This window comes from Schistocerca serialis, chromosome 1 (genome assembly GCF_023864345.2).
Source record: "Schistocerca serialis cubense isolate TAMUIC-IGC-003099 chromosome 1, iqSchSeri2.2, whole genome shotgun sequence".
NCBI lineage: Eukaryota > Metazoa > Arthropoda > Insecta > Orthoptera > Acrididae > Schistocerca > Schistocerca serialis.
Genome location: NC_064638.1, coordinates 1,091,422,324 through 1,091,448,265, shown reverse-complemented (window position 1 = coordinate 1,091,448,265; position 25,942 = coordinate 1,091,422,324). Strand labels below are relative to the sequence as shown.

The 25,942-nt window shown below is 43.8% G+C and overlaps 1 protein-coding gene across 1 annotated transcript in view; it reads left to right on the top strand.

Moving 5' to 3' along the window:
• The first annotated feature begins 2,328 nt into the window (after positions 1–2,328).
• LOC126416087 (uncharacterized) overlaps positions 2,329–25,942 on the top strand; it is a 691,436-nt gene continuing 667,822 nt past the window's right edge. The window contains exon 1 of the mRNA XM_050083583.1: positions 2,329–2,441. Within this exon, the coding sequence (XP_049939540.1) occupies positions 2,380–2,441 (62 nt within the window). The 5' untranslated portion in view covers positions 2,329–2,379. The remainder of the gene's footprint in view (positions 2,442–25,942) is intronic.

The window sequence follows — 25,942 nt, the reverse complement described above, 5'->3', positions numbered from 1 at the left end:
TATTTAATTGTGAATTGCAAAGTGGTCATGTAGATGTACATGTTCATGATGAGTATTGTGTGGACACTACGATCTTCTAAGATGACAACAACTGTGTTGACGAGGCTGTTCGCAAATGTCAATGATTTGACGAACTCTCTGACTCCCTTCGTTCCTTGACTGGCTGGTAAATCACCTGATCGTAATGCCACAGAAAATGTCTGGGACTGTTTGGAAATGAGGGTGAAACACTGCACTTAACACTCGCGCTAGAGGGGTGTTACATGGTGTTAATGTGATGTCTTCTGGTGGTGCCTAATTTTTGCCCGGGGCCTTATAAACTGAGTGTTTTGAAATGAGTAACTATTGGGAGGGAATTTTCACTCAGCAGCAGAGTGTGCGCTGTTTTGAAATTTCCTGACAAATCAAACACGTGTGCTGGACCGGGTTTCGAACACGGTAGCTTTGCTTTCGCGCGCTATGCTCCTAAGAGTACGCAGTCCGGGCACGACTCCCAACGTGACCTCACAGTATGTTTATGAATTCAAAAGTCCCGGCCGAGTACACAGTTTTAATCAGTCATGAAGATTCAAAGCAGGGAACACTCCGCTGCAGAATGAAAGGCACATTCTGGAAACAGTTTCTACGATCTGGCTTCGCCGTTTTTCTTGAGTCCCGTTAGGTATGCAACACAGCTTTTCTGAAGACTTGACCATAGGGTAGAGGTACTGATGGAGTTCAAGCTGAGAGAACAGGTTCAGCGTCGCGCGCGGATGGAGCCGGTAAGAGCACTGAAAGTTTCAAGGAACCAATGATCGGAAACGAATATTTCAGACAGTACACACTCTTGAATGAATAATGTTTATGAATTACGAGTTTTTAACCTGATTATGTTTCACTGCGAAAAAAACGAGCAAAGAAGCTCATTGGACTCATATTCGGGAGAACTGCCGTTGAAATCACTGTAAGACTATTCATATCGCTAAAGGGGAATGCCGTTATGGTTCCTTGCATTGGGCACGTTGAATATCCGTTCTCATACTTCTTCAATAGGAGTTCGTGCCCAGCCTCTAATGACCTTGTCGTCGACTGGATGTTAAATCGTAGTCTCCCTCTTTTGGGTTCCATACGTCAGTCGATAACAACGGAGGCGGCCACGGTGGCCGTGCGGTTCTAGGCGCTCCAGTCCGGAGCCGCGCTGCTGCTACGGTCGCAGGTTCGAATCCTGCCTCGGGCATGGGTGTGTGTGTGTGTGTGTGTGTGTGTGTGTGTGTGTGTGTGTGATGTACTTAGGTTGGTTAGGTTTAAGTAGTTCTAAGTTCTAGGGGACTGATGACCACAGCAGTTGAGTCCCATAGTGCTCAGAGTAATTTGAACCATTTTTTGATAAAAACGGAACCCACTTTGTTGTCCGTCTGTCTGTCTGTCCGATTGTTAAAAACGATTTTTCTCAGGAACAGGTACACATCTCAAGTTAAAATGTATGCCACATACTGACGTCTGTGAAACCTTGCCCACTTACGTCACATATTTTGGTTCAGAATGGTTCAAATGGCTTTAAGCACTATGGGACTTAACATCTGAGGTCATCAGTCCCCTAGTGTGAGAACTACTTAAACCTAACTAACTTAAGGACGTCACACACATCCACGCCCGAGGCAGGATTCGAACCGGCGACCGTAGCAGCAACGCGATTCCGGACTGAAGCGCCAAGAACCGCTCGGCCACAGCGACCGGCAAATATTTTGGTACGTATAAACAACCTATATGGTACTTCTAGTTGGCTTGGAATCACGAAATTTAGCAAGCAAGGTTTCAAAGTACAACTACATGAAAAACTTCCAAAATTGTTAAGTTTTAATTCTAACACAAAAAATTGTCATTTGGTAACCGATTGTCTGTCTGCCTACCCGTCTGTTAACAACACTTGTTTCTCAGGAAGTTGAAGTTTATGTCACGTATTAAGGTCTATGGTCCCTTGGAGGTATAAAAAACGTAAGTTAATGCACTCAAAAGATACGGCCATTTATGTCACATATTTTGAGACTCGCAGACTCACTCATGAAAGCCTATAGGGTACTTCACGTTAACTTAGAATCATGAAGTTTGCAATGATGCTGATTCTGTCTGCATATCAATGGAATGTTAGGGTATTATATTATTATTATTATTATTATTATTATTATTATTATTATTATTATTAGTAGTAGTAGTAGTAGTAGTAGTAGTATGAGTTGTGGTAAGATCAGTTATGAAGAGATGAAAAGAGCCATTGCTGATGTAGATGATATTGTGAAGTACGCTTGAGCCAACACTAACAGCAGAATTCTTTCGTTGTCTGCAGATTGAAGGTCGCGGCGATGCGGCCTTTGCTGCGGAAGAACGCCATTAGCAGCCGCCATGGGCTCTCCATGCCACCTCAGCGACTCCAACGTCAGGACCAGATATGGGAAGCCTACCAGGTAAACGACGGAAATCACCAACCACCTCAAAAAATGAAAATAATAATAATAACAACAAACATCTCCAATAATAATAATAATAATAATAATAATAATAAACCCGTAGGATCTAAAGATGCGTAGAAATAAACAGCTTGAAACACCTGGTGATGTTTAGTGTTTGTGATAGAAATGGAAATCAGCATTTGGCGTCATTGGCCGGGAGCCCCCTTACGGGGCAGTACCGGCTGCCTTGGTGCATGTCTTATTACATTCGACGCCACACTGGGCGACCTGCGCGCCGGATGGGGATGAAATGATGATGAAGATAACACAAGACCCAGTCCCTGAGCGGAGAAAATCCCCGACCAGGGGCCGTAGGACGGCAATCCGTCACGCTGACCATTCAGCTATCGGGGCGGACAGTGTTTGTGATGGTTAGCTTTAAGTTAAATAGTTATTTACTACAGGATAGGCCTGCCCGGTTATCCGTGCGGTCTAAGCACTGCTATCCGGGCGGGAAAACGTGCTGGTCCCCGGCACAAATCCGCCCGGCGGATTAGTGCTGAGGTCCGGTGTGCCGGCCAGTCTGTGGATGGTTTCTAAGGCGGTTTTCCATCTGCTTCGGCGAATGCGGGCTGGTTCCCCTTATTCCGCCTCAGTTACACTATGTCTGCGATTGCTGCTGAAACACTTTCTACACGTACGCGTACACCATAATTACTCTACCACGGAAACACTGAGGTTACACTCGTCTGGTGTGAGACGGGGGGGGGGGGGGGGGTCCACTGGGGGCCGAACAGCACAATAACCCTGGGTTCGGTGTGGGGTGAGTGGACTGCTGTAGCCTGTTTTAGGGTTGTGAACCACTGAGCGCTACGGCGGGGACGAAGCCTCTCCGTCGTTTCTAGGTCCCCTGTTCTATACAGTACAATACAATAGTGTAAATCTTTGCTTCCAGGACATTATCTGCACGTTAAGACATCACTCCGACCTGCTCCCAAAACGCAATGCTAGAGCGCTAGCTGGAGAGGCATGGAGTGAGCGACGGTCGCATCAGATCCGCGCAAGGGACGATTTTACAAGAGCGAATTTTTGAGCGATATCTGCTACTCCAGGTGGACGCATGTCAATAATCAGTTCATTGTGCTAAGTGTAGAGTTCTAATATCCCTAGCATGCGCAGAAACAGAGGATGAAGGCGTTGTCTGCTAACACTGGAAGCTGATTATTTGGCTTCAAATGGCACTAAGCACTATGGGACTTAACGTCTGAGGTCATCAATCCCCTAGACTTAGAACCACTTAAACCTAACGAACCTAAGGACATCACACACATCCATGCCCGAGGCAGGATTCGAACCTGCGACCGTAGCAGCCGCGTGATTCCGGACTGAAGCGCCTACAACCGCTCGACCACAGCGGCCGGCACTGATTATTTCTCGATGTGGTCATTCACGTTGCGGTAATGGATTTTTTGCCTTGTTAATCTTTATTCTATCGTTTGGTTTGTTTTCATAGCAATGAGGATTGCTGAAAGCAAAAAAATATTTAGGTTTTAAAATAACTAGACTAACCAGAAACGCACACTGCCCGTAAGTGAGAACGTTAACAGTTGAAAGTATTTAATGAAACTTGTTTCAAGTATAGAAAAGTCAGCGCTAATGAAGAAGGAAAGTAGTTTCAGATGTTAAGGATTATAGGTATTTATTTTCTGGACCAAAGTAGTGATTTTTTTATAGTATATGGATGACGCGTGTCCTATAATTTTTTCAGCAGTGTGGAGAATCTACCACAGATCTTCGTCAAGAACGTTTCGCTACGAATTTGGTTATTAGAAATCCCTAGAGTCATTGCTAGTTTCTTCACAGCAGACAGCATTCAGAACACACGTTTTGGCGCCGGATTCTAAATAATAACGGCTAGGTGTGACAAAAGAGTCTCTCTCAGTACAGGAATAATATGTCAGAGGCGCTGCAGAAGATTCCCTCCTCACAACTAGTTGATTGACGCCTCAGAAACACAGTACCTAAACAACCAACATGAAAGAACACAGAACACATCTGGCATTTGGCGCTCCACCTCGGTGCTCAGGGTGACAATTATTGAACTGTATGGAAAAAAACGTAAATTAGTCACAAGCTACGGCATGCACACGGTTTATACAACAATTAAACGTCACTACTAGATATTCGGATTTAGCAATAATATTATCTTGGAACTCTTCCACTTGGCCTGCGTTTGCATAGAGAAACAGTAAATATCAGAAATTGAGTCCGCCTTGATGCAAAACACCTTGTTATAAGAAATAAACGAATAACAAGGTGTTTTGCATCAAGGCGGACTCAATTTCTGATATTACTGTATTCGGATTTAGGTTTGACATGTTCGATATGACCGCCATCATTGGCGACGATGTGGCGCAGACGAATAGCGAACAGTGGCTGCCAACATGGCGGCGATGCACGGTAGTCAAGTCAAGCAGTCAGCTTGTGGCGGTCCCACCGATTGCACTAATCTAACGGGCTTCTAAATGGTCAAGACACGAGTGAATTAAGGACATTAATTGCCTATGGATATTGATTTATATCAATGCGACAAGTTGAAAATTTGTCCCGGACCAGGATTCGAACCCTAGCACACCTCCCATCAGACCCAAATTCTCAATTTAATCACATGCGTCTTGCCCGTTATCCTAACTACTCGCAGCATCACGCCTATTCCCATACGAGTTCGAACTCGGTGTGCATGCGCACTGAAGGCCGTCCTCGACGTAATTATGTATACGTAAGTGGTGTCTGTACTTTTCTGATGTCTGAAAGAACAGACACAAATATATATTTCAGGCGAGAATGGCCGAGGATCCCTTCAGTACAGATACACACCAAGCTCGAACTCTTATGGGAACCAGTGACATGCCACGAGCAATGAATTAAATAGGTAAGGTGCACACGTCAGTATTGAGTGGTATAAGTTGAGAATTTGGTAAGCTGCGACATGGTCGCAAATAGAACAGTGACCCGAATACAGAATAAATTTCCTTTACTTTACGTCTAAGTTCACAAATTTTTGGTCGTCAGACCGCCGGTTTCGGTCTATAACGACCATCTTCAGATCTGTTTTATAAAAACAGGTCCTAATGTACTGCAGCCATAGACTTAGATTGTAAAGTACCAGATTTTGCACCTTACATGATGCTAAATCAGTACTAATACACCGAATAATAATTGATAATTGCCCCACCGGTAGGAGATAGCGGACTCAGAAAAGGAAGTTGTGTGTGTCATGTTAGACTAACGAGATGGGGTCAGAGGCTGGAACACGGCCGGGACCCCTAAGGAAGGTGTTTATGTTATGTCAAACTAACTGGATGGCCGCGGCCGGACCCCTTTGTTGGCTGGCGGGCACTTCAGACCACCAAAGACGTTCGGAGAGGCTGGGCCATCACAACAAGAAGCGAGAAGGAGCTATATGCGAAAGAGAGAAAGCCGATTTCGCGCCATAGTGGAAAATTTGCGGAAGACTGTGACGGGATTGGCGCAGAGCGCGTAGAGATACGTGTTAAAAGTTTGGCGGCAACAGTAACCGCGGGAGAATTCTTTGTCGTGGTTGGGTACAAACGCGCACGGATACATGCGGCGAAGAACGGCCAGGTTTCCAAAAACTCTGAAGGGGGACTCTGCGGTCGGCTGTGGAGGAGAGCAGTCGCGGTGTCTGGCTGCCATGCTTGGAGAGCGTGGAGAGAAGTAGGTTGGAGAAGTTACTGGCATTGAGTCCAGTGGTTACTCAATAGTTTAGAGCATACGACTCCACACACATAGCATTATCTGTTCCTCTAAGGAGAGAAACAGATTTGTACTAACTTGTGGTGTTCATATGCAATCTGAAGTGTACCTTTGCTGCCGCGCACTTGAGTCGAGCAACTGCTCTTGGCATATGTGCAAGTAGCTTGAGTATTGAATCGTGACGGACTCCGCAATTGAACACTTACGTACAGGAGTTTACGGACGCAAACCACGTCCACGTTGGAGATTAAAGCCAAGCTCGCTCACGGGAAAGACGGCATCACGACGTTGGCTGGGCCGACCGTCGTAATTATCACGGAGAATCACGGTGATATTAGCAAAATGGTTCAAATGGCTCTGAGCACTATGGGACTCAACATCTTAGGTCATAAGTCCCCTAGAACTTAGAACTACTTAAACCTAACTAACCTAAGGACATCACACACACCCATGCCCGAGGCAGGATTCGAACCTGCGACCGTAGCAGTCCCGCGGTTCCGGACTGCAGCGCCAGAACCGCTAGACCACCGCGGCCGGCTGGTGATATTAGCAATCATCAGCCAAAGTAGGGCACCGTAATTCTAAATGAGGTCATATTCCGCTAGCTCTTTGACTGGCGCTCTCTGAGTCTGTGTCCGTTCAGGCAGAACTTCAATAGAGTCACTTGCGGGTACAGTGTTGACTTAAGTAGTTAGGAAAGTGGATGCATTGTGCCAATGATAGGCTAGTTAGGTTAGCGAGTGTATCGGATTGTCATGTTAGGCTAGAAATATTGCTCATCCTGTTTTCTGAATAAATCTTAATTTGGTATCATATACTAAGAACCGCATTATTGATTTCGTAGCCAGCAATCACCATAATTTTATTTAATAATTACAGTGGAATGGTAATTTCTATGCAAATGATACTGGGGGCATAACCGTTTAAACAGAGCCAACTAAAGTCAAACAGCAATTCAAGGTCGACTAAGACTACCAATAGATATTTTTTAATATATCGATAACTATACAATAAACCCCCTACGTTGCAAGATTTATTGAGAATTTGGGTCTGGCGGGAGGAGTGCTAGGGTAATCCGCGCAATTACGATGACCCCTGCGTCCGGATGGCACAGTGGTCAGCGCAACTGCCTAGTAAGCAGAAGATCCAGGTTCGAATCCAGGTCTGGCACAAATTTTCAACTTTCTCCTTTGGTTAAATCAATGCACATAGGCAGCTAATGTCTTTGTTGTTTGTAGCTGCTCACATCAAAACAGGAGGATGAAGCAGCCTCTAACTTGTTTCACCTTTTTGGTACCCCAAGTGTTTAGCATTCTGATACCCGATGCAAGTTTTGCAATAAAATCTTAGAGGCCAGAAACCAAAATGGTTAACGACAAACACAGACACAGCCGAAGTCAATGAAGTGTAGGACGGCCGAATCAAGACATCTAAAACATGCTCACTACTTGAATGGCCGGAGCCGGCCGGTGTGGCCGAGCGGTTCTAGGCGCTTTAGTCTGGAAAGGCGCGACTGCTACGGCCGCAGGTTCGAATACTGCCTCGGGCATGGATATATGTGATGTCCTAAGGTTAGTAAGGTTTAAGTAGTTCTAAGTCTAGGGGACTGATGACCTCAGATGTTAAGTCCCTTAGTGCTCAGAGCAATTTGACACATTTGGATGGCCGGTAACCGAAGTAACAAGTGGAGTGAGCGCATATGATTTGCACAACTCACGAAGAAGCGTACCTATCATTCTAGAATTAAAAGCCATGTTCGGCTTTCCCCGAAAAGTGGGGTTGTCTTCTTCTATTATACCACAGTGTGTATTACCTTCGATAAATAATGTAGAAGACCTTCAAAAATTAGAAGACTCACAAGAGACTGTGATTATGGGATCCAATTAAATCTTACTCCAGAGGATAGTCTCTTATTTGCTCCTACAGAATAACCTATAGAAATACAAGAATTTATCGATAGTAATCGTAAACTGTCTTCTACACCGCTGATTCAGGACACAGTTATGAAGAATATTCAGTTATCCTGCACCTCCAAGGAATCACCTCTGCATGTTGAAGAACAGCTGATTTACACTCTACTACACCAGAATCGCCATCACAATTTCGTACAGAGACTGAGAAAAGGGCTATACAAGACATAGTCTGCATTGTTTGATCAAAAGCAGGATCACGTGCGCACAAATGCAAATCGTGTGATTTGTCTGTTCACGTAATTTGTGGTGAAATAGATCCTAAAGAGGATGGATATATTAAGAATGTATTGTACAACATCTGTCAAAAGAATATGGATCAGAAAATACAGCGTGATGAAGCAAAGAAAGGTTTAGAAAAGCAAGCAAAGAGAATGTTAGCATTTTCTAATGCAAAGCACACAAATGTCGATGAAGTTGCCTCTGTAAGAACTATAGTACCCGAAGTAGACAGAGCAAAAACTGATGTCCGCTCAATTTTCGCTTTGGTTCCTAGTTAAACAGAGGATGCATTTTACAAACTTTGTTCTAAAACGGGTATTTTAAAACAATTGTATGCAAAATCTGTAATCAGTGTTTGCAAAGAAAGATTTTTAACGGAAGGTAATGTCCGTTCTGTAGAAACAGCTTTACGCCAAATAGCAATAAAACAGTCCCTTACTGCTGGCAGAGCTATAGAAAATATGACTGCAAATCTAAATGTACCACAAACAGGTGTGCTTGTCGCAAAAACCATTTGCTATGTAATTCAAAGTTTCACCAATTGTTAGATTACACTAATAAATTAGAATAATTATATCATATGTTTCCCAAATTCGTTTCCTTAATTGTAATAATATCTTGAAGTGTTTGATTCTTTGTCTTATAATTTTGACGATTGATTATATGAACTAATTTGTTGATTTTATTAATTTTATTCTTTAGATATTGAAAAATAAATAACATTATGTTAATTTAAACGTACAGAAACGTTGCTGGTGTTCAAGCAAAGATCTTAATTTCACAGATTATGTAGGTAATTTGCAGATTACCTAGGTAATTTGAGAAATGAAATAATTTTCGGTATTTTAACGGATCACCTTAGTTAATCTGCACTTCACCTAAATAATTTGCAGAATAATTGATATTTGCACTTTAGTGGTGACATAACCAGGAAAAAAGCTAAACTTGGCGCTCAGATAAACAAAAAATTGTTTATATGAGCACAGGGACGTCGATGAGATGCTGCATCAGGTGAACGACGTGATCAGCTGCTGTTCACAGCAGTTCCGGTGGAAACTTGTTCCTGGTCAGGTGGGGGATCTCACGTGTGCCTGGTAAACGCGTTCTTTTAGATATCCTAAAAGGAGTCTACTGGGGCACCCGAATATCATAATTAAAAATGAAACTACGATATTATAAACGATGTGTGTCTCTGATAGGATTTTTAATGCAGATCGCTGACTGTGCACGACCTCAGAGCCAAAGATGCTGCTTCTGGTCTGAGATAGTAGCATCGGAGGAAGAGAACGCTTGGCACACAGTGGTAGCCTACATAGCTGTGTGTGAGAGCAAGGAGATGGAATAGGTAGTTTTTCTGGTGTGCTAAGCGCTGCCTCTTCGAAGTGCAGATTGAACAGATAAGACCACACCCCTGTCTTATACCATTTTTTAATCTGAACGCTGTGTTTTTGGTCGTCCACTCTTATTATTCCCTCTTGTCTCTTGTACATATTGTATACTACCCGTCTCTCCCTATAACTTACCTCCATTTCCCTCAGAATTTCGAACATCTTGCACCGTTTTACATTGTCGAACGCTTTCTCCAGGTAGAAAAATCTTATGAACGTGTCTTGATTTTTCTCTAGTCCTGCTTCCAATATCAACCGCAACGTCAGAATTGCCTCTCTGGTGCCTTTATCTTTCCTAAAGCCAAACTGATCGCCATTTAGCACATACTCAATTTTCTTTCCCATTCTTCTGTATATTATTCTTGTCAGTAACTTGGATGCATGAGCTGTTAAGCTGATTGGGCGTTAATTTCGTACTTGTCAACTCTACCAGACTTCGGAATTGTGTGGAGGATATTTTTGCGAAGGCAGGTGGTATATCGCCAGACTCATACATTCTACACACCAACGAGAATAGTTGTTTTGTTGCCACTTCCCCCAATGATTTTAGGAATTCTGATGGAATGCTGTCCATCCCGTCAGCCTTACTTGATCTTAAGTCCCCAAATCTCTTTTAAATTCTTATTCTAATACAGGATCTCCTGTCTCTTCTAAATCGGCTCCTGTTTCTTCTTCTATCACGTCAGACATATCTTCCCCTCATAGACGTCTTCCATGTATTCTTTCCACCTATTCGCTCTCTCCTCTGCATTTAACAGTGGAGTTTCCGTTGCACTCTTGCTTTTAATGTCATCGAAGGTTGTTTTGACTGTCCTATATGCTGAGTCAGTCCTTACGACAACGTTTTCTTTTTCGATTTATTCACATTTTTCATGCAGCCATTTCGTCTTAGCTTCCCTGCACTTCCTATTTATTTCATTCCCCACCAGATTGTATTACTGTAACCCTGAATTTCAGTGAACATTTCTGTATTTTCTTCTTTCATCGATTAACTAAAGTATTTCTTCTGTTACTCATGGTTTCTTCGCAGTTACCTTCTCTCTACCTATGTTTTTCTTTCAAATTTCTGTGATTGCCCGTTTTAGAGATGTCAATTCTTCTTCAACTAAACTGCCCACTGAACTATTCCTTATCTATAGCCTTAGAGAACTTCAAACCTCTCTCGCCATCTTAGCACTTCTGTATCCCACTTCTTTGCGTATCGATTCTTCCTGACTAATGTCGTAAACTTCAGCCTACTCTTCATCACTACTACATTGTGATCTGAGTCTATATCTGCATTGTGATCTGAGTCTATATCTGCTCCTGGGTACGCCTTACAGTCCAGTATCTGATTTCGTAATCTCGTCTGACCAAGATGTAATCTAACTGAAATCTTCCCGTGTCACGCGGTCTTTTTCCAAGTATACCTCCTCCTCTTGTGATTCTTGAACAGAGTAGCTGAAATTTGTTACAGAACTGAGTTGGTATTTCTCCTCTCTCATTCCTTGCCCCAAGCCCATATTCTCCTGTAATCTTTTCTTCTACTCCTTCCCCTAAAACTGCATTCCAGTCCCCCATCGCTATTAGATTTTCATCTCCCTTTATGTACTATTTTACCCCTTCAGTACCCTCATATTTTTCTCTCTCTTCATCTTTAGCTTGTGACGTCGGCTTGTATACGAGGTGCGACAATAAAGTAATGAGACTGATGTGAAAAAAAAATGTTGCTTACAGTTTTAGTCAAGTTTAGTGTTGTCTCCTTAAAGTAGTTCCCTTCTGATTGCATACACTTTTTCCATCGCTTTTGCCATTGGTGGTAACATTTCTGGAACTTATCTTCTGTAATACCCTCCAAGACCCTCGTCACTGCTTTTTGGACATCTTGTGTTGTTTGAAAATGGTGTCCCTTGACCGCCGTGTTGACTCTTGGAAATAGAAAAAAGTCGCACAGAGCAATATCTGGTGAATAAGGTGGCTGTGGTAGTACCGAAATTTGTTTTGAGGTTAAAAATTGTTGTACTGATAGAACAGTATGGGATGGCGCATTATCGTGATGCAGAATCCAATTATCAGCAATGTTGGCACGGACAGAAGAACTCTTTTACGAAGTCTTTCTAAAATTCCTTTGTAGTAATATTGGTTTTTATGAACAATTCCCTTGGAATCAAAGAAGCACACAAGCATGTATTTCACTTTTGACTTTGATATGCGAGCTTTTTTTGGTCTGGGTGATCTCTTTGAGCACCATTGCGAACTTTGGCGTTTTGTCTCTGGATCGCACTGAAAAAACCAACTTTCATTGCCAGTGATAACATAGCTCAACAATTCTGGATTGATTTCTGTTTGCTCTGACAGATCGGCTATCACATTTTTCCGTGTTTCTTGCTGTTGTGGTGTACGATTTTTGGGCACCATTTTTGCACAAATCTTTCTCATACCAAGATTTCCAGTTATTATTAGACGAACCGTTTCTCGATTGATGTTCAGTTCTTCTGCAATCATTTTCGCGGATAATCTTCGATCAGATCGAACGAGTTCACGCACCCTGGCCAAGTTGACATCCGTCCGTGTGATTGATGATCGTCCACTGCGGTCTTCATCTTCAACATTCGTTCTGCCTTCACGAAACATTTTATGCCAACGAAAAACTTGAGCTCTTGACATAACCTCCTCTTCAAAAGCCTTCTGAAGCTTTGCGTAAGTTGTCGTCGCGTTTTCACCCAATTTAACGGAAAAAGAAATAGCATACCGTTGCACAATATTATGCGGTCCCATTTCCATGACGAGAGACACAAACTCATGTTAACTTATTACAGTAAAACTCACAACTGAGCAGTTGCATCGATGTACCACTTCGGCTAGAAGCAGCTTATAGACCAAGGTCAAAGATATTGTGCCTACGCAAGCTTGCGAGGTTGCCACATCTTACAAAGAAAATGTGTCTCAGTACTTCATTGTCGCATCTTGTACCTGATCTGTCGTTGTCGGTGGTGGTTTTCTATCGATTCTGACAAGGACAAGCCTATCACTTAACTGTTCACTGTAACACACACTTTGCCCAACCTTTCTATTCATAACAAATCCTATTCCCATTATACCATTTTCTGCTGCTGTTGATATTACCCTATACTCATCTGACCAGAAATCGTTGTCTTCTTTCCATTTCACTTCACTGACCACTACAATATCTAGATTGAGTCTTTGAATTTCCCTTTCTGATTTTCTAGCTTCCCTACCACATTCAAACTTCTGACATTACACGCCCCAACTTGTAGAACGTTATCCTTTCGACGATTATTCAATATTTTTCTCATGGTCGCCTCCCCCTTAGCAGACCCCTCCCGGACATCCGAATGAGGGACTATTCTGGAATCTTTTGCCAATCGAGCAATCATCATGACACTTTTCAATTACAGGCTACATAATGCAGTGGTTTTCATTGCCTTCTGCGTCCTCATGCCGTTGATCATTGCTGATTCTTCCGCCTTAGGGGCAGTTTCCCACTCCAAGGACAAGAACCCCAAGGACCTAAACCTCTGTCCACTCCTTCGCCCACTTTGACAAGACCGCTGGCAAAATGAGGGTGACTTCTGATGATGGAAGTCCTCGACCGCCATGCTGGTTATTAATCAAAATTTAAGGGCTGGCGGCTTTCGAACCCGGGACCGAGGACATTTCGATTACGAATCAAAGACGCTATCCATAGATCACGGGTGCACAAATCTAGACAGACACAATTATACTGCTGAAAGATAACATCGCTGTTGGGGAAGACGTCAAGCATGAAAGGATGCAGGTGGTTCGCAACTGTCAGTATGTCTTCGATTACACCACGGGTCCCGTGCAAGCGCAGGAGAATGTCTCCCACAGCATAATACTCTTACCGCCAACCTGCGTCCGTGGCGGGCTCTACTTTCCGAGCCGCCATTCCCCTCGATGACGGCGTTTGTGGAGGCGACCATCGACCTAGTGTAGGAAAAGTGTGATTTACCCCAAGAGCCGACACGTTTCCATTAATGGACGGTCGAATCCCGATGGTCCCGTGCCCACTGCAATCGTAACCTGATGATGTCCTTGGGTGAACATGTGAACACGTAGAGGTAGTCTGCTGCAGAGTTTCATGCTCAGCAATGTAAGATGAACGGTATGCTCCGAAACACTTGTGCGTGCACGAGCATTTTGCTCTTTCAGCAGAAATGCCACCGATCAGCTTCTATCCTTCTTTACAGAGCCCGCACGTTCTGTGAATAGTGGACGTCCAATCATTCAGCGCCTGGTGGTAGTTTTCACTGTCCTTTTACCTCTTTCCGTAGATGCTCACGACGGTAGTACGTGAACATTTGGCTAGCTTCGCCCTTTCCGAGATAGTCGTTCACAAGCTCTGCGTAATAATAAGCTGCACTTTGTCAGAGTCGCTTATCTCAAAGGGTTTCCTCACTTTTAGGGCTAATCTTCGCTAGGGTGAGCCCCGGCCGTGTCTGCAGCGCTTAGATACTTTTGTTACTGCGTAACGTGCCCGCACCACAACCAGGCACAACCAGCGTCGCGTTGGGCAGTGGTCATAATGTGTTGGCTTATCAGGGCGGGTGAAAGTAGGCCGCTAAAGCTTCTCCGCTCTCGCTCTTACTTTGTCTGTCTCAAGACAATTTTTTTTACAGTGATTAATATTAGGATCTTTTAGCGATTGATGTATAAATAGATTACAATAAAAGATTAAATGGATGTCTGTAAGTTTTCCTTAAGTACGTACCCTTTATCCAAAACTCCCTAATGCATATCGTGAGGCACTTGTCAATATAGCATGTTTTTTCAAGAGAGCTCTACAGGATGTCAGAGCTAAATTTTCAGATTACAGGATCGAGTTATAAAAATTTACCCAGAAAATGAGTCCTTAACATGTCAGTGAATGGAAACACTGTGTGCACAATGAATTGGTTCCTTCATTTTAAAATCAACTTTCAATATGACCTCTTGTAGTGCTATGTTAACATCAGGGATGACAGTTACTGTTCCGAAACTGTGATCACTAAAATGTGATAGTAGTTTTGGTTAGCACGATCGCACCCTTTTTTTTCCAACAGCTTGTCAATACGTAATTATGATCAGTGTGATAATAATAAAAATAATAGAAGTTTCACTAGACGCCAAAAATGCTATCGCTTACAATGAAGTGAACTCGAACCGTAAATAAAGTTCAAGTAACTTGGGTGTCTGGCAATCGTTGTAAAACACACAAAAGAAAGAAATCGGTTCTCTCATACCGGTATTTCAACGACGATTCTGGCTTCAGATTTCTCCTTTGTAAAAAATATCAATTTGGTTATTTATTAGCTTGTTACTTGTTATCCGCATGTTTATGTGGTTATTCAGAGTTATAAAGTGAAATAGATTTCCGTTCGTTATTACGTAAGGAAAGGTCTTTTTACAGTCGTAACTTGAGGTACTAAATATTAATTTTTTTTTTCTTTTGAAACAACTGATAATAACCTGGAAGCGTTACGAAAGAACAGCAGCTTCAGCCTTAAGCTCAGTGATTATCTATTTTAATTGCAGTAAAACGAGAAGTTCGCGTAACGAGGAGCACTTACGTTGGAGTGTGATTATGTCTTGGCCACCAGACTAATTACAAACGTACGTATGCATTTTCATTCCTTCTTTTTGTTGTTGTGGAAACTATAAACTGTAACCGCCCACAGGACATTCTTACGAAAAGCGTTCATGTTTTACAGTTTCACCCAAGTAGAATGACATTAAAAGGCAATAACTGTTTCGTATTACTTGGAAAGTTGTGTTGCTCATTTTTAGATGGCTCAAATGGTTCAAATGGCTCTAAGCACTATGGGACTTAACTTCCGAGGTCGTCAGTCCCCTAGAACTGAGAACTACTTAAACCTCACTAACCTAAGGACATCACACACATCCATGCCCGAGGCATGATTCGAACCTTCGACCGTAGCGGTCGCGCGATTCCAGACTGTAGCGCCTAGAACCGCTCGGCCACCCCGGCCGGCTCATTTTTAGATCCAATTACGGAAAGTAGTGCTTTTTATATCATTTTTTGCTGTAGAGCACAACCACCTCGACGAATTTTCGCCATTACGAAAAACTGCCAATACTGCAGGTACAGTAATCGGTGTATGTAATTATAAATGTAAACATCCATCTGACGATGAAGCTGTCCGTTCGAAACCGGTAGCGGCACTATTTGTTCGTAATACATGTTCAATTGAAGTTATTCACAACTGTTTCATGAATACATTACGACGTACTCTAAGTTTTATGGACATTAATAAAGCGCTAGCCACCAAAAATTGAGCACCAGGAAAAAAGATTGGTATCACAGAAGCGAGTGAAAGTACAAAAGATTTCATGAATCAGAGCAGTAGGTTGTGCTAGTATGGTGAGAAAAACGCAATGAAGTCTTCCTCCTCCTCCGAGAAGTAATCAGAATAGGCCCGCTCCAGGTAAAGTGGACTCATTCAACAGTTGATGGAACGTAACTGGGAGCGAGAACGGCTCAGAGAAATCTAGAATATTACCTAAGGTAGTATGTAAAAGGAACATGTTTGTAGTTACTTATTCGTTTTTTAAATACCATAATTTAAGCAACTAATAACTGGTGTAAGTTTGTAAGAGAAATTAACTTTTGTGGGGAATCATAAGTTGTGTTAAGTCCGTATACATATAATGCACATGATTAGTCTGCAATACACACTTAAGACTTTTGCAAAGGGACCATAGAGCCAATTTCAACAATTTCTCTATCGCTCCATTCTGGAGTAGCACATGGGCAAAATGAAAACCTAAATATTTACGCTCTCTTCTCTTATCAAGACGGTTATTTCGCACTGTATATGCGGGATTCGACAAAATATTTTGCCTTTTGAAGGAGACAGTTAGCCGTTGAAATCTCGTGATCAAGCAGTAACGAAAAACTTATTTGTTTCAACTGTTGCCCTCCCAACTCGCTCATCATACCCGTGACATTCTCTCCCCAGTTTTGAGATATTACAAAACGAGGTGTCCTTCTTTGAACTTTCCCGATGTCATCTGTCAACAACATGGTGCAGACAATCTCTTTAATAGGTTTGTTGCATCTTTTAAATCTTCTGACAACGCTGCCTTTGGTTCACCTTTCCCATAACATTGCCGGCCGGTGTGGCCGAGCGGTTCTAGGTGCTTCATTCCGGAGCCACGCGACCGCTACGGTCGCAGGTTCGAATCCTGCCTCGGGCATGGATGTGAGTTATGTCATTAGGTTAGTTAGGTTTAAGTAGTTCTAAGTTCTAGGGGATTGATGACCTCAGAAGTTAAGTCCCATAGTGCTCAGAGCCATTTGAACCCATAACATTATCCAGGACATTATTACAGTTTAAGTTGTTCGAACTGCAGTCCTTTGATATTTAGTTGAATCGATAAACTTTAAATTTGCGCGATTTATCGTGTAACCGAAATTTAACGGATTTCTTTTAGTAATGTGGAGATCTAACAAATTTTATTGTTCTGTATCAACTGTCGGTTTTCACACCATGTCGATATCTTGTTTACATCATTTTGTAATTCGTTTTGATCTATTGATGATTACTACATGGTGAACGAGAGCATCATTCGTAAATAATCTGCTGAGTCTCCTCGAATTGTCTCCTAAATCGTTTATTTAGATAAAGAACAGCAGAGCACCTACAACACTTCCTTGGGAAATCCCAGAAATAACTTCGATTGTCCCTTGAAGTACTATGAACTGTGTCCTTCCTCGCCGTCAGTTAACCTGCTACGAACTGTGACCGTTCTGGCAGGAAGTGATGAATCCTGTCGCACAGCCGGGACGATACACCACAGGCATGCGATCTCATTAGAAGCTTGTTGTGAGGAACGGTGTCAGAAGCCGCCTGCAACTCTATAAATATGGAATCAACTGGAGTTGACCTGTCGATAGCACTCATTACTTCGTATGAATAAAGTTGTTTCATAACGACGATATTTTCTGAATCCGTGCTGGTTACATGTCTGTAGATCGCTTTCTTCAAAGTATTTCATAATGTTCGAACACAATATATATTCCAAAATCCTACAACAAATCGATGCCAACGAAATGCGTCTGTAACTCATCTGATTGCTTCCATTTTCCTTTCTTGAGTATTGGTGTGACCTGTGCAAATTTCCATTCTTTTGGAACAGACCGTTCGTCGAGCGAGCGGTTGCGTATGATTACTAAAAGTGTAGCTACTTCATCAGCATACTCAAAAAGAAACAAAAACTGATATTTAGTTTCGACAGGAAAGACTTGCCTTTCTTAAGTTACTTCGCTACACCAAATTACTGAGGTTCGAAGATGTTCATTTGAATTCTGGAACATCTACTACATCTTTTTCGGTGAAATAATTTCTCAAAACAGTGTTTGGTAACTCTGCTTTATTGACGGTGTCGCCGGTATCACTAAACTTAACTTTATCCATGTTTTACGGAATTTAATGAGGTCAGCGAATGCATTATGAATATACAAGTTTTATACACAGTCCAGTCACATTAATTAGACCACATGCAAAAATCCTGAATAACCGCCATTTGTAGCGCCCACCGATACGAGACGTGCAGGAAGATAGTCAGTGAGGTTCTGGAAGGTGACCACAGAGATGTGGAGCCCTGGCGTGGCCAGCTGCTCTAGGTATCTGGGTTGAGAATCCATGGCACGAACAGCTCGATCGAGGTGGTCCCACAGATTCTCGATCGGCTTTAAATCCGAGGAATTTGGTGGCCAAAGGAAACTGGTAAATTCATCCTGGTGCTCTTTGAACCACGCACGTACACTGCGAGCTTCGAGATTTATTGCATTGCTCTACTGGTACATGTCATCGTGCCAAGGAAAAACAAACTGCGTGTAGGAATGAAATGGACGTGTTTCCCAAGGATAAACGCGTACTTGTGTTGATCTTTGTGCCTTCCACAATGGCGAGGTCACCAAGGAGTTGTATGAAAACATTCCCCATACCATAAGGCTCCCTCCTCCGGCCTGGGCCCCACCGATGATTATTGCAGGGTTTGCATCTCTCTGATGTAGCATAAAACGTGGTTCATCTGAAAATGGACGTCCTGTTCCGGTACTAGCGTGGAAATTCTAGTCTTCGTCGCCGATGAACACCAGTTAGCGTAGGTGTATTAACCAGGCACTTGCTGCGAAGGTCCATAAGCACTAACGTTCGCTGAACGCTCGTTGAGGAGACACTGTTGGTGGGCCCTTGGTTCATCGCGACGGACACTTGCTCAACAGTTGCACATCTACACTTTTGGCCATTAAAATTGCTACACCACGAAGATGACGTGCTACAGACGCGAAATTTAACCGATAGGAAGAAGATGCTGTGATATGCAAATGATTAGCTTTTCAGAGCATTCACACAAGCTTGGCGCCGGTGGCGACACCTACAACGTGCTGACATCAGGAAAGTTTGCAACCGATTTCTCAAACACAAACAACTGTAGACCGGCGTTGCCTGGTGAAATGTTGTTGTGATACCTCGGGTAAGGAGGAGAAATGCGTACCATCACGTTTCCGACTTTGATAAAGGTAGGAGTGTAGCCTATCGCGATTGCGGTTTATCGTCTCGCAACATTGCTGCTTGCGTTGGTCGAGAGCCAATGACTGTTAGCAGAATATGGAATCGGTGGGCTCAGGAGGGTAATGCGGAACACCGTGCTGGATCCCAACGGCCTCGTATCCCTAGCAGTCGAGATGACAGGCATCTTATCCGCATGGCTGTAACGGATCGTGCAGCCACGTCTCGATCCCTGAGTCAACAGATGAGGACGTTTGCAAGACAACAATCATCTGCACAAACAGTTCGACGACGTTTGCGGCAACATGGACTACCAGCTCGGAGACCATGGCTGCTGTTACCCTTGACGCTGCATCACAGACAGGAGCGCCTGCGATGGTGTACTCGACGACGAACCTGGGTGCACGAATGGCAGAACGTCATTTTTTCGGATGAATCCAGGTTCTGTTTACAGAATCATGATGGTCGCATCCGTGTTTGGCGACATCGCGGTGAACGCACATTGGAAGCGTGTATTCGTCATCGCCATACTGGCGTATCACCCGGCGTGATGATATGGGGTGCCATTGGTTACACGTCTCGGTTACCTCTTGTTCGTATTGACGGCACTTTGAACAGTGGACGTTACATTTCAGATGTGTTACGACTCGTGGCTCTACCATTCATTCGATCCCTGCGAAACCCTACATTTCAGAAGGATAACGCACGACCGCATGTTGCAGGTCCTGTAAGGGCCTTTCTGGATACAGAAAATTTTTGACTGCTGCGCTGGCCAGTACATTCTCCAGATCTATCACCAATTGAAAACATCTGGTCAATGGTGGCCGAGAAAGTGGCTCGTCACAATACGCCAGTCACTACTCTTGATGAACTGGGTATCGTGTTGAAGCTGCATGGGCAGCTGTACCTGCACACGCCATCCTAGCTCTTTGACTCAATGCCCAGGCGTATCAAGGCCGTTATTACGGTCGGAGGTGGTTGTTCTGAGTACTGATTTCTCAGGATCTATGCACCCAAATTGCGTAAAAATGTAATCATATGTCAGTTATAGTATAATATATTTGTCCAATGAATACCCGTTTATCATCTGCATCTCTTCTTGGCGTAGAAGTTTTAATGGCCAGTAGTGTATATGCAGCCGTCGTTCACCGCTGTCGTCTATGCCCTGTGGTAGACCATAGTTGTCTCGGCGACGGTTTTGGATTGCGCCATTTTGCCATGCACAGTGTACTTTGACCACGGCGGCAAGCGTATTGTTTACAAACTTAACCGTTCCGAAAATGCTCCCGCCCTTAGCCTGAAACCAATCATCACGCGGGCCGGCCGGAGTGGCCGTGCGGTTCTAGGCGCTACAGTTTGGAACCGAGCGACCGCTACGGTCGCAGGTTCGAATCCTGCGTCGGGCATGGATGTGTGTGATGTCCTTAGGTTAGTTAGGTTTAAGTAGTTCTAAGTATTAGGCGACTGATGACCTCAGAACTTAAGTCGCATAGTGCTCAGAGCCAATCATCACGCCTTTTTGGACTTCAAACATATCGCTCCGTTTCCGCATTACGACAACGAGTGCACTGTATTCCGCCGTATCCCGACGGGCTTTATATGCTCTCCACTGTTGATGCTGCCACCTGCCATCTGTGAGTCGAACATAGGCGGTGGTCACATTAATGTAACTGGACCACGTATAAGCATATTTATGTCTGTTGTTGTGGTCTTCAGTCCTGAGACTGGTTTGATGCAGCTCTCCATGCTACCCTATCCTGTGCAAGCTGCTTCATCTCCCAGTATTTACTGAAACCTACATCCTTCTGAATCTGCTTAGTGTATTCATCTCTTGGTCTCCCTCTTCGATTTTTACCCTCCAAGCTGTCCTCCAATGCTAAATTTGTGATCCCTTGATGCCTCAGAACATGTCCTACCAACTTGTCCCTTCTTGTCAAGTTGTGCCACAAACTCCTTTTCTCCCCAATTCTGTTCAATACCTCCTCATTAGTTATGTGATCTACCCGTCTAATCTTCAGCATTCTTCTGTAGCACCACATTTCGAAAGCTTCTATTCTCTTCTTGTACAAACTATTTATCGTCCATGTTTCACTTCTATACATGGCTACACTCCATACAAATACTTTCAGAAACGACTTCCTGACAAATCTATACTCGATGTTAACAAATTTTTCTTCTTCAGAAACGCTTTCCTTGCCATTGCCAGTGTACATTTGATATCCTCTCTACTTCGACCATCATCTGTTATTTTGCTCCCCAATAGCAAAACTCCTTTACTACTTTAAGTGTCTCATTTCCTAATCTAATTCCCTCAGCATCACCCGACTTAATTCGACTACATTCCATTATCCTCGTTTTGCTTTTGTTGATGTTCATTTTCTATCCTCCTTTTAAGACACTGTTCATTCCGTTCAACTTCTCTTCCAAGTCCTTTGCTGTCTCTGACAGAATTACAATGTCATCGGCGAACCTCAATGTTTTTATTTCTTCTCCATGGATTTTAATATCTACTCCGAACTTTTCTTTTGTTTCCTTTACTGTTTGCTCAATATACAGATTGAATAACATCGGGGAGAGGCTACAACCCTGTCTTACTCCCTTCCCAACCACTGCTTCCCTTTCATGTCCCTCGACTCTTATAACTGCCATCTGGTTTCTGGACAAATTGTAAATAGCCTTTCGCTCCTTGTATTTTACCCCTGCCACCTTTAGAATTTGAAAGAGAGTATTCCAGTCAACATTGTCAAAAGCTGTCTCTAAGTCTACAAATGCTAGAAACGTATGTTTGCCTTTCCTTAATCTTTCTTCTAAAATAAGTCGTAAGGTCAGTATTGTCTCACGTGTTCCAACATTTCTACGGAATCCAAACTGATCTACCCCGAGGTTGGCTTCTACCAGTTTTTCCATTCGTCTGTAAAGAAGTCGCGTTAGTACTTTGCAGCTGTGACTTATTAAACTGATAGTTCGGTAATTATCACATCGGACAACACCTGCTTTCTTTGGGATTTATGTCTTAGTACTTAATAAACAAAAAACAAATGTTCAGATGTGTGTGAAATTTTATGGGACTTAACTACTAAGGTCATCAGTCCCTAAGCTTACACATTACTTAACCTAAATTATCCTAAGGACAGAAACACACACACCCATGCCCGAGGGAGGACTCGAACCTCCGCCGGGACCAGCCGCACAGTCAATGAGTGCAGCGCCTAAGACCGCTCGGGTAATCCGGCGCGGCTACTTAATAAACAGTATAATTATTTAGTATTTCTTATTTATTAGGTATCGTTAAAACAATTTTTTTCTAATTATCTAAGATATATTAATAAAATGAGCATTCCAAGTTGGAGAAATTTTTCAATAAATTTACATTGTAGCTGTCTAACTTATAACTCAACAACTAGTCACCATTTACTGTTCCATGTCTGAATATTTCTGGTTCTTCATACAAGTCCATTCGGTGTCCCTTATCCACTTCATGTAATACACGAAAATCATTCGCGACATCATGGATCTTTTTTGGAAATGTCCCGGTTTGACCTACATAGAAGGCCTTACATGTACTAAACACTAGTCTGTAAACAATTGGTTGTGAGTGTTTATCTCTCTGTGTGTTTATGTTGTGGCTCAGTCTGTGTTGCAGTTTGTTACATGTTGTGAAAGCGGTGTTAATGTTGACTGGTCTGAAAATATTTGCTACTTTGTAGAGGAGTTTGCTTGTGTATGGTAATGCAAGCAGTGGGTTTCTTTTTTATTTTCTGTATAGCATTCGGTTTATTAAATATGAATTTGTCGATAAGTGTCTAATCATAGCCATTTGTTTCAGCTATTTGTTTGATCGTGCTTTGCATATTTATTCAGTAGTATATTACTGGCTTAGTTAACTGTTACGATGCACGGAGCATGGTTCAAATGGCGCTAAGCAATATGGGACTTAACATCTAAGGTCATCAGTCCCCTAGAACTTGAACTACCTAAACCTAACTAACCTAAGGTCATCACACACATCCATACCCGAGGCAGGATTCAAACCTGCGACCACAGCACCAGCGCGGTTCCGGACTGAAGCGCCTAGAACCGCTCGGCCACAGAGACCGGTGAGGATGACTTTAACATAAGCCGAAACCGGTCATAATAAACAAATGTTACTGCAATCTCGACTGTTGTTTTGACTCAAGTATAGCACCAGATCGCTCCACTGACAATGTTTTCTAAATTTATGAATACCAACACACTGTGATGGTCGTTCTGCCTGTCACAGAGAACTGCAGCTCTAAAAATATACATATCCGCCAATGGTGTATATGTGTACGATGTTACAATTCCTGCAGACCGTGTCTTCCGAGTGCTTCTTTTTGTCAGGCAGTGTAGAGGGTGTCTAACAAAGTTTTTGTTTTTATCCATGACATCTGAGATAACTAGCGTTGTCCTCTTCAGCAGACGTTCGCCACCCTCCGTTGATGACGTGTTACGAGCGGTCCGGCGGCGGTCTCTTCGCGTAGACGGCGCCGACCAGGTTGTCTGACAAGCTGGCAGTGTGGCAGTCTCCGCTGCTGGAGACCGCACGCTTTATGGCGCCCGCGGCGTGTAATTGAGTGCCGCGCGGCTGTTTAAGATGTAAATACGGCGGCGGCCAGCGGTGCGTATCGCAGATGCCGCGAGGACCGCCCGCCGGGAACCAGTTCCGCTTATCCTCGCAAAAGGAAAGAAACGCCGCCGAGGAAACAACGCCCGCCGGGCAGGAGGAGCGGGAAAAAAATGAAAGAAAAACACTGCGGGCTGTTTACAGCAGGCTCGTGCGGCGGACAGATTTCGTAATTAATTGAATACTCGCTGTCACCAGCTTTCAATAACTCATAGCGAGAGAGTCGCGGTGAAACAAGAGCATCAGATAAGGCGCCGAGTTTGGCTGCAGAGAGTGGCTAGCGGGCGGCTGAGCTTGGATATATGGTAGTTGGGTATATGAACCGAACATGGAGCCCGAATGTTCAGCGAAGCTAAGTAGTCAGCGCAACTGACTGCTACGCGGAGGAACCGGGTTTTACTCCCGGTCTGCCAGCGATATACCCTTGGCGGGAGGACTGGAACTGGGTGCATCCAGCCTCGTGATACCAAATAAGGAAGTACATGACTGAGAAGTAGCGGATCCAAGGTCTGGAGCGATGTGCTGACCACATGCGCCTCCACACCTAGAGATGTTCCGATACCACCGTATCGATACTTACAGAAATGAGTAGTGCTCAAGTCGTCTTGCGATAGTACTGATTTACACTACTGGCCATTAAAATTGCTACACCACGAAGATGACGTTCTACAGACGCGAAATTTAACCGACAGGAAGAAGATGCTGTGATATGCAAATGATTATCTTTTCAGAGCTTTCACATAAGGTTGGCGTCGGTGGCGACACCTACAAACGTGCTGACATGAGAAAAGTTTCGAACCGATTTCTCATACACAAACAGGACAGACGTTGCCTGGTGAAACGTTATTGTGATGCCACGTGTAAGGAGGAGAAATGCGTACCATCACGTTTCCCGACTTTTATAAAGGTCGGATTGTAGCCTATCGCGATTGCGGTTTATCGTATCGCGACACTGCTGTTCGCGTTGGTGGAGATCCAATGACTGTTAGCAGAATATGGAATCGGTGGGTTCAGGAGGGTAATACGGAACGCCGTGCTGGATCCCAACGGCCTCGTATCACTAGCAGTCGAGATGACAGGCATCTTATCAGCATGGCTGTAACGGATCGTGCAGCCACGTCTCGATCCCTGAATCAACAGATGGGGACGTTTGCAAGACAACCATCTGCACGAACAGTTCGACGACGTTTGCAGCACCATGGACTATCAGCTCGGAGACCATGGCTGCGTTTACCCTTGACACTGCATCAGAGACAGGATCGCCTGCGATGGTGTACTCAACGACGAAACTGGGTGCACGAATGGCAAAACGTAATTTTTTCGGATGAACCGAGGTTCTGTTTACAGCATCATGATGGTCGCATCCGTGTTTGGCGACATGGCGGTGAACGCACAAGAAAATGGTTCTTAGCACTACGAGACTTAACTTCTGAGGTCATCAGTCCCCTAGAACTTAGAACTACTTAAACCTAACTAACCTAAGGACATCACACACAGCCATCCCCGAGGCAGGATTCGAACCTGCGACCGTAGCGGTCGCGCGGTTCCCGACTGAAGCGCCTAGAACCACTCGGCCACCCCGGCCGGCGAACGCACATTGGAAGCGTGTATTCGTCATCGCCATACTGGCGTATCATCCGGTGTGATGGCATGGGGTGCCATTGGTTACACGTCTCGGTCACCTCTTGTTCGCACTGACGGCACTTTGAACAGTGGACGTTACATTTCAGATGTGTTACGACCCGTGGCTCTACCCTTCATTCGATCCCTGCGAAACCGTACATGTCAGCAGGATAATGCACGACCGCATGTTGCAGGTCCTGTACGGGCATTCCTGGATACAGAAAATATTCGACTGCTGCCCTGGCACGCACATTCTCCAGATCTCTCACCAACTGAAAACGCCTGGTCAATGATGGCCGAGCAACTGGCTCGTCACAATACGCCAGTCACTACTCTTGATGAACTGTGGTATCGT